This window comes from Tetrao urogallus (assembly GCF_951394365.1).
Source record: "Tetrao urogallus genome assembly, chromosome: 28".
NCBI classification, from domain to species: Eukaryota; Metazoa; Chordata; class Aves; order Galliformes; family Phasianidae; genus Tetrao; species Tetrao urogallus.
This window is the reverse complement of record NC_136841.1, coordinates 679,186-688,067: the sequence shown is the minus strand read 5'-3', so window position 1 is coordinate 688,067 and position 8,882 is coordinate 679,186. Positions and strand designations below refer to the sequence as shown.

Here is an 8,882-nt window from a genome sequence, read left to right as displayed (position 1 = left end):
ACAGACTGCACTGGAGTTCCCCTGTCTCGGTGGAGGCCTCAACCCCTCTGGAGTTCATGCAAGGTGTGAAGCTCAGCACCCCTCGCCTCTCCTAATCGGAACAAGACAACCGCGTCTCACCTGCAAGTCAACAACGAAAACAAAAAGAAACACAACCCCCCTCCTAAACCCCCCCACCCCCAGTCTCTAGAATTATCAAACCAATCTAGCCCCAGCCCCCCCCCCCTACCCCCCTACCCCCGCCCACCCCCCAACGCTCTGCAACCTTGCTACATAAATACACGGATGGTTTCGGCACGCAGCCTTAGGCATCAGAGGCAGCAGCGGCTGCCACAGCCTTGGGCCCAGCCGTGAGGTGCGGGCTGCCCAGCACCCCGTTCCATGGGACACGGCCATTGGGCTGCTCCTCGGGGGCGTCTGCCTGCCGGTCCCCGTTCCAGCGGCGTTTGAGACGCAGCTTGGGGGGCATCAGGGCGTCCTCGCGCTTCTCTTGCGTTCCAGGCTCTCCGGACGGCTCTCTGGGGGGTTTCTCACCGCTGCTCTCCCCTTGATCTTGGGGCTCTTCGGCCGGGCCCAGGGTCTGGGTGGGCACCAGAGGTGCCGGGTGCCAGGATGGGGCGGCAGGTCTGGCAAACACCGAACCCTTTTCCTCTTCCAGGCTGGTGCTGGGCGCTGCCATGCTGGAATTTTCCTCCTTCTCGCTTTTGTCTTTTCCCTTTGCGGGCGGCTCTTCGCGCTCGGCCTCCTTGTCCACAGGGGGCTCGAGCTTCACCCTGGGGGGAGGCGGAGAGGCGAGCTGGGGGGTCGCTGACTCTTCGGTGCTTTCCAGTCTCTCCCTGTTTTTGCGCCCGACGGGTGGAGGCTGCAGCTTGATGGGGAACTGGGGCTGCTCCTCCATGGGCATTTGGCACTGTAGTGGTGGCACCATGAGGCCCGGATAGCGGGGGAAAGTCCGCGGGCTCAGGTGGTAGTTGAAGACGGAGCAAGCTTGCGAATGCAGGTAGTGTTTCATTTCCTCAGGGTTGAAAGAGAAGCAGCTGCTGCCTGTGAAGGGGCTGAGGCCTGGAGACGGGCTGTAGGAGAACAGGGTGGGAGTCAGGGACAGCGCAGGCGAGATGGGGACGTTGAGGACCCCGCCACGTCCTGGCAGAGGGGACACGGCAAAGGGGCTGTGAGGATCCGGGTAGATGCCGGGCCTGGTGAAGAGAGGCAGCATGATGTCTGGCTTGCGCTTCTGGTGGTTGACACCCCCGGCGCTCGCGGTGTTACGTGAGGCCATGAGATCCACGCCACGGCGCCAATCGGCGGAGCCGTCCTCCAGCTCTGGGAGGTCAGGTTTCCTCTCACCGCCGTCGCCCAGGGCCTCTGGGTTGGATGGGACCAGGGAAGGGCCGGAGAAACGGCCGGGTTGTGCATCGTCAGTGGGAGAGTGGCTGTCCAGAGGTGGGAAGTGGAAGCGGGACGAAGCCGTGGGGACGGGAGGAGCGCTCTGTGGCACAACACCTGGGCACGGGGAAAGGAAAAGAGAGGGGGAGAGTTAAAAGCGCCGTTGCCAAGGGAGTTGAATCAGAGGCAGAGCTGCTTTTAGGGCTGCAGCCGCAGGCATTTGGAAGAGCAACACAAAAATACCAAGAGCTCTCGGCAGCGCAGCAGACGATCAGATGGGAGGCACCTTCCCCATCTGCTCCCCTCGCTCCTGCCCACCTCAAAACCTCGTCACTGCTGGGAGGAATCTTCTCCTCTCAGCCTTGGTGGAGGTTTCTCGAGCCTCCAGCAGCACTGAAGGAACTTCCACTTTTGGATGCCCTCCCCTGACCTCTTCGCTTTGGTTTAACCAGAAAACGGCTCTCGGTGCCGGCGCGTTAGGAGCACGGTTAAGCAACTAACTGTGTGCCAACACCACCAGCAGAAACGCTGCTGGTAAACCTCAAACTCTTGGGGTGGAATACCGAAAGTCCCTGATTTGTGGATGTTCTCTCTCTGATATTTCTGCCCATACCATTGCTAGCTCCTGCAGGCTTCTCTTTCCCCATCCTCCCAAAGCGAGCTTCACCACGGTGCCTACAGAACCATGTCTCTGCATCTTACTCCTGCTGCACTGAGCCATACTGAGGCAAATTCCTCCACACGCTTTCTCACCTCCACAACACACCGTTTGATTCTCCTTTCCCTTCCAAACTGCGTGAGCGAGTCAAGAAACCTGATTCCAGTGCCCCAAACAGGTCTGATATCCCAACCCCCATCCCAGCCAGAAGGAAAGAAAACAGGTTGTAATTAGACAAGTGCATTCCAGTTCTCCAAACTTCTTTTTTTAAATGCATGCCCCAGAGATAGGAGGGAGTGGCTGCAAACAGGGAAAAGGAACAGCAGTGAGCAATATTGAGCTGGAACTGCCCAGACTTGTTGCTGCAAGTAATTATAGATTTGCAGCACTGTTTCGTACTACATCTTACACCCCCATGCTTTGGCTAAGGACTGTTGGAGAATACATTTCCTTCTCCCCGCTGCCACAAAGGCAACATGTCTCACGCAGGTGAGGCCTCTATGAATATTTCTCTTCTCCCAGTCCTGTCTTCTCGCTTGCTGCTTGGCCAGAGGACAAAGCCTTTGCTATCACACCAGGCCTCCCCCAAGGCAGAGATGGATGCAGGCGGGCTCCAAGTGCCGACATCAACGCGCAGTCATCGCTGTACGTAGGCACGGAGCGCACAGCACCGATGAGAAATCGCCTTGCCCACACGTAACCTGTTTTTCTCAGCCACTAATGTTTCAGAGTCAACATTCAATCCCTGCTTTCCCCCCCCCCCCCCCCTCTTCTCCCTTCTCTCTCTGCTAGACGAATCTTCAAGGCTTCCCCCCAGGCGCTCTTCTGGAGGTGAGAACGAAGAACACGGCGCTGTGAGAAAGGCTGGTTCAGGCGCCTCTGCAGTCACGCTTTCTTTGCTGCGGAGAGTTTGCAGTCTAGGGCCTCGCTGTAATGACTTCCAGAAGTTTGTTTTTTTTGATGGACACGATGGCCATTCATTCCCCTGGTCGTGTGGTGGCTGTTCAGTTGTGGAGACAATCGGGGCCCGCTGCAGAAATCTAGCTATGGGGGGATTTAACTCCACCAAAAAGGATCTTCCAAACAAAGGACCCTCCTTCCAGAGAAACCACAGCAGTAATGCTGACTCCAGGACAAACCCAGTGTGAACTTCTGCTACTGCTTCTGGCAAGAGACTCAAAAGCCTTTTAGGACAAGCAGGGAACAATTAAGCTCCATTCCCAAATTCTTTCTTGTTATCCTGAGTGTCAGCACACCATTCTGCTGCAGGGAGGATCAAGAAATACCTGTGATTTTAGCCAAACTGACAAGCTATTACTCTTCTCTGGAAACTCCAGAAACACTTTGTGCTCACTATTATGTTTCTCTGAACTCCAGACACGTTGACTAAAAAACAAACAAACAAAAGAACAACCCCCCTTTTTTGGATAGGAAGGGAATAGACCTGCAACAATAAGAGGCTTCTGCAGGAGAGGAGCAGAGATCAAACTGCTGCTAAGCTGTGAACTTTCCAGCAGTGCTGACAGATACGCCTCGCTGTGCACCTTTAAGCGCCTTGTCAAGGAGGCTCACATTTATATGGTGCCATAAACTTACATTACAAACATGTGAGGCAAGGTCCCTGCAAGAGAAATAAAATCCTCTTATCCCAAGGACACCCGCACCCCAACAGCAAAGCAAAGCAAAGCCGCAGCACCAATAAAGGCAGAGCAGCAGGCAGGCTCAAATAGGAAACCAAAAATGCCTCCGGTCTCCCCTGAGGACAACCACAGATGCACCATGAGGGAAGGAGAGCTGCAGATAAAGCTTTATCAGTGCCCAGGCATTCTCACCACACCAGCCCTGATTGCCCCAGCAGTCTTTCAAGAGTAGGAGGTGACTGATAGGGGACGTGCAGAGGCTGCTGCAGCCCTGGCCCCACTCCTGCACCCTCTGACATGCAAGGAAGTCGCCAGCCCCAACTCTGTGCTCACCGTTAGGCCGAATGTTGATGAACGGATAGTTGGGCATCACCAGCTTGTTGAAGTTGAACTTGTAAGTAAACCTTTTGCCCTTTGTCTTGTGAAGAATCCTCTTGTTGTAATAATATCTATAAAAGGAAGGCAGAGAGACCAATCAAGGCACGTGGAGATCTGTTTAAGAGTCTTTGTTTTGTAATGCTACCAACATCCACCATTGACATACTCACAAAAATGAACATGATGGGATCCGGAACTGACTTAGCTGACAGCCTGCACTGAGACACTGAACCTGAGAAAGGGGAATCTGTACTCGAGATTTTAGCAGAACAAAACTCAGTGCGATGGCAGGGGGACCAAACAAACCGGATGCCCTCTGGTTTTGTTTTCCCTTCTGTCCTCAAGGCTTAGCACACTGCCACAAACACAGCACAGTGTACAAAGCATCACGCTGCACATCAGGAGGGCTGCTTCCTGCTGCCATCAGGCCTGTGAGCAAGTCGCTGCCTTTCCATTTACCCATTAGCACCATAATTCACAGCCCCAACAAAGGCAGAGCACGGGAGAGGAGGTACAAACTTCACCACAGCCTCCTCCCCATTTACACCAGCACCACTGTTTGTCCTCAGCCATGTAATAATGGTGTGCTAAGGTGCTTCACGCAGATCCCAGACACAATTTTTCACACTCAGAGCTAGGTTAACACATGCTGTTGCCACAGCAAACCCCAAACAAAGCAGCGTCAGCTCCTCAAGAAGGAGGGGAAACAAGCCAGAGCTCCCCACCTGGAGCAACTGTCAATAGCCACAGTGCTCCTGTCCCACTGCTGTCACATTTGGCACCGAGATGCCAAGACATGATCAGTGTTGGCAGGTGGTGGCTATTTTCCACTCCCATGAATCAATTACAGCCTGAGCGCCATTCAATTTATCGTTTCCTTCCTGTTCCAGCATGGGACTCGAGTGCTTGCTGCCTTGTTTGTCTTTGCCAGCTCCACCCAGGAGGTATCATAGGGCGTAAGGCAGCGAAGTCCACGTAGCAGACAGTGCTGATAATGCCAGGACCTGTCAAGAACCTGGGTGCTCCTGACGGGCTGGAAATGCTTCATAGGCTTGTGTGACATTCTTACAGTCTGTATTTCAAAATACAGATTAGCCACTGAAAAAACAGAAACCATCTGAGAGAGGCTAAATAGAACAGAGCTATTAAGGGAGATTTTAGTCTTTGGAATTGCAGAGGGAGGAGCAATCAGCCCCTGTCTCCAATGAGGGGACATCGGTGGCTGGAGGGTGCCCTTCACCCACAGACAACTTCATGTCGTTGGGGTCAGGACATGGAATTCACTGCTGTATGTGACAAAGCGTGAAGGGGGTGGTGACAGGTGACTGACACACCCCCAATCCCTGGAACTGGGCACCAGGTTTAGCAGTAAAGAGACAAAGGCATGTTAGAAAGGGGAGCTGCTTTCTCTGAAACCGTATCGTTGATGGTGTGATAATAGAGTAACGCCTCTGGTTTCCTCCCACACCTTCTTGCTCAAGCCAGCATCAGCAGTGGAAGCAGTGAAAAAAAAAAGAGACAGAAAAGCTCCCCGGAAGGAACCCATCCTGATAATAACAACCTGAGCACCAGGTGCAAATTTACACTGTGACGCTTGGCCGCAAAACACGTCACGGTGATCCAGGAATTCCCTCTCCTGTGTCTCCCTGTTCACACTCTGGTACCTGGTCTGACATCCCAGAACACGGATCCGATACAAAACCACCCCCAAAAACGTTAACTGCGTTGAAGCAAAAACACCTGCTGTCAGTTATCCAGATGGGTGGCCCAGGGAATCTCCTGCTCACCTGAGAGCTCGGCTCAGCTTGTCGTAGTTCATTTGGGGTTTGCACTTCCTCCGGCCCCACAGCCGTGCCACCTCGTCGGGGTCCTTGATGACGAACTCCCCATACTCGCCCTGCTGCCAGGCAATGACATGGCGGAACTCCTCCTTCTGCAGCAGCTCCAGGATGAAGTGCCAGAGCTGGATCTGTCGCGAGCCAGGGCTGGACTCGGTCTTGTATGCCCACTCGGGGAAATGATAACCTTAGGAAGTGCCAAAAAAAGAGGCGTTCAGATAATGGCTCACAGCTACAGAGCTCCCAAATGCCAAGTGCTACAGCTGGGAACGAGTGCCTGCGCTACGTATTGGTAATGTTCTTTCCAGAGGAGGACCACAGAGCATCGCTGGGAGCTGTAATTCCAATAAGTATTCAGTGCAGAAGCAAAAGAAGCCCAGATTTCTCACACTAGTTGCTCATTTTCTTACTCATTTTACCCCTACTCTCCTTGGAGAAGTCCCAAGGAAAAAAAAAAAAACGGGAAAACACACAGAGGTATGAGAGCCATACAAGAGTCAGACACAGTGGAAAGGAGCCCAAGAGCTTTAAACACTGGTACGATTCGGACATCAGGTGCCTCAAAATAACGAGAAAAACCAAAACAGATTGGAATATCTGGTGCACTGTTCTTTCAGAAGGCAAGCATGGGTGGCTCTGGGGGTCTCCAGCTCCACATCCCCCAGAACACAGCACCCTGCTCCAGCCCTCAGCCGCGCCAACAGATGTTTCTGAGCGACTGCCAAGTTCAGCTCTGTCAGAGCAGTTTCCCAGCACAGCTGCTATTGCGCGGTTTTCCAAATCGTCGTGGCCACAATTTTCAGCTCAGGCAGCGTGCGCAGAGCCTCGTCGTGCTCAGATGGCACCCACCCCCCCCCCCTCCCTCAACCCCCCCTCCCACCTCCCCACATCGCAGGCTGCGGCTGAAACAAACCCAGGGAGCGCAGCGCCAGCCCTGGGGGGGGGGGGAGCACACTTGGAGCTCCCAAACCCTCACAAACAAAATGTCTCCACGAGGATCCATTTGCATATTAACACAGAGCTCACGAGGTTGTAAAACTGGCTGAGAGTGCACCGAGCGGGAGCCTTATCGATTCCCAGTGACACACAGCAAAGAGCTTTGAGGAGAGGTGGAATTAATCCCGCCTGAGCTCCTTCAGCCTGGGAAAAGAATTTGTAACAGCTGAACACCCTGCGCTCAGCCTTCCACGCGGCGCGCGTGTCCTTACCTCCTCCTCCTTCTGGCTTATCCACAATGCTGCAGCCTGCTTTCATTTTCTCCCTCCTGCTGACTGCGAAACAGAAGGAAATCAGCGCCAGCGCTATCGCTACAACGACCTCGCAGGCAGCGCTTTGAATCCCAGCCCTCCCCTCCCTGCACCCGCACCCCACCGTCGGTGCCCCCGTCGCCGTGCAGCTGCACCGTGGGGCGTCGGGCTCTGCTCGGCGCTGCCGTGTCGGAGCGGCCCGGCGGGGCCGTGAGGCAGACAAAACAAGCCCAGTGCAGTTTGTCTCCTGTTACGAGACGGCCGCGCTGCCAAAACACACAAGCCGCTGAGCTCACCCAGATGTACCAGCGAGGGGAGGGGGGATCCCGGCTCCCGCTCCCCACTCACATCTGACTTTAATTTCGGGAGGCGGGCGCCGGGCCGGGCGCTACCTGCGGGCGGGGCAGCGGCACCGAGCGGCGCCCGGGGAGGGCCCGGCTCCCGGGGGGGTCGGGGGCGAACGCCGCCAGCCCTGCCCGCCGCGGAGGGGGCCCGGCCCCGCGCTGTCCCCGCCGGGGTTTCCTGCCCGGCGCCGCCGCTTTGAAATGGTAACGCCATGTAAATAGCTGCGAGGGGCAGGCGCGGCGCCGGGGCTCCGGGCTCCCGTTACAGTGCCGGCGGCGGGGCCGCCCCCTCCGCTCCCTGCCGCCGGCCTGTCCGGGCCTGCCCGCCCGCCGCCGCGCTGCCGCCCCTGCCCCGGGCTGCGGGCGCTGGCTCCGCGCCCCCCCGCTACTACGCCCGCCAAGATCGGGCCGAGCGGCCGCCCCCGTTACCATCACCCCTCCTCCGCCGCCATCCCGTCGCTCCCGGTTACCGGTACGCTTCTCCACGCTGCCCCCGCAGCCGCGCGCCCCCGCTCGCCTCCCGCACGCTGCCGCCCACCCCCCACCCGCACGGCTCCCCGCAGTCATAGGGAGCCCCCACCCCACCGAGCGCCTCCGGTAACCGGGGCTGCCCCACTCCTCCGCCCCTCCCTCCGGGCCCACGGTACCGCGGCCCCGCGCCGCCCCCGCCCCCGGAGCCGCCCCCGAGGGCACCCCCGCCCCCGGCGGGCGGCCTCCGCCCCTCTGTCCGTCCTCCGTCCGCCCTCCGCTCTCCCCCCGCCGCCCCCGCGGGACCGAAGCGACGCGCGCGGCGTGGCCCATCCGGAGCCCGGGAGGCGGCGGTAACGACTCGGCCGCGCCCGGGTCCGGGACCCACCTGCGGGGGCGGCACGGGCCGGGCCGGGTCCGGCGGGCGGAGCGGGTGCGGTGGGGCGGCGGAGCGCGCCCGGGCCGCGGTGCCGATGGGGGGTGCGCGCCGCTCGCCTCGCTGCTGCCGCCGCTGCCTCCCCCGCACGGCCGCCGGAACCGGAACCGCCGCCACCGCCCACACACTTCCGGGCACGCTCCCACGCACTTCCGCTTCCGGTCGGAGCGGGCGCGCGCACGTACAGCGCCACTCCGCCTCATTCCCGCCTTGCGCCGCGACGGGTGGCGGCGGGGGACAATAGAGAGCGAAAAGCGAAGTGCTTCGCGGGGGGTCTCGATGCGTTCACCCCCTCCCCACAGTCCCTCCATGCACACGGACCCTCTTTCCTCTTCTCTGCCTTTATTGGGGCCGTGCACAGCCCGGGGCCGCGGGGAGCACCGCCAGGCCCGTGTTCTATGGGGAGGAAGGGGAAAGAACACGGGGAAATAAAGCAAGATGGGGGCAGGCTGTCCGGCTGTCCATCCGTCCGTCCGTCCATCGTCGC

The 8,882-nt window shown here is 58.0% G+C and overlaps 1 protein-coding gene across 1 annotated transcript; it reads right to left on the bottom strand.

The window, feature by feature from the left end:
• Positions 1-304: 304 nt before the first annotated feature.
• LOC306956287 (ETS translocation variant 3-like) lies at positions 305-7,154 on the bottom strand (the record flags this gene model as incomplete). Its single annotated transcript, XM_079547650.1, has 4 exons — positions 305-1,503; positions 4,018-4,133; positions 5,850-6,087; positions 7,109-7,154. The coding sequence occupies 4 exons, from the start codon at positions 7,152-7,154 to the stop codon at positions 305-307; spliced, it is 1,599 nt and encodes a 532-aa protein (XP_079403776.1).
• Between the last annotated feature and the right edge of the window lie 1,728 nt (positions 7,155-8,882).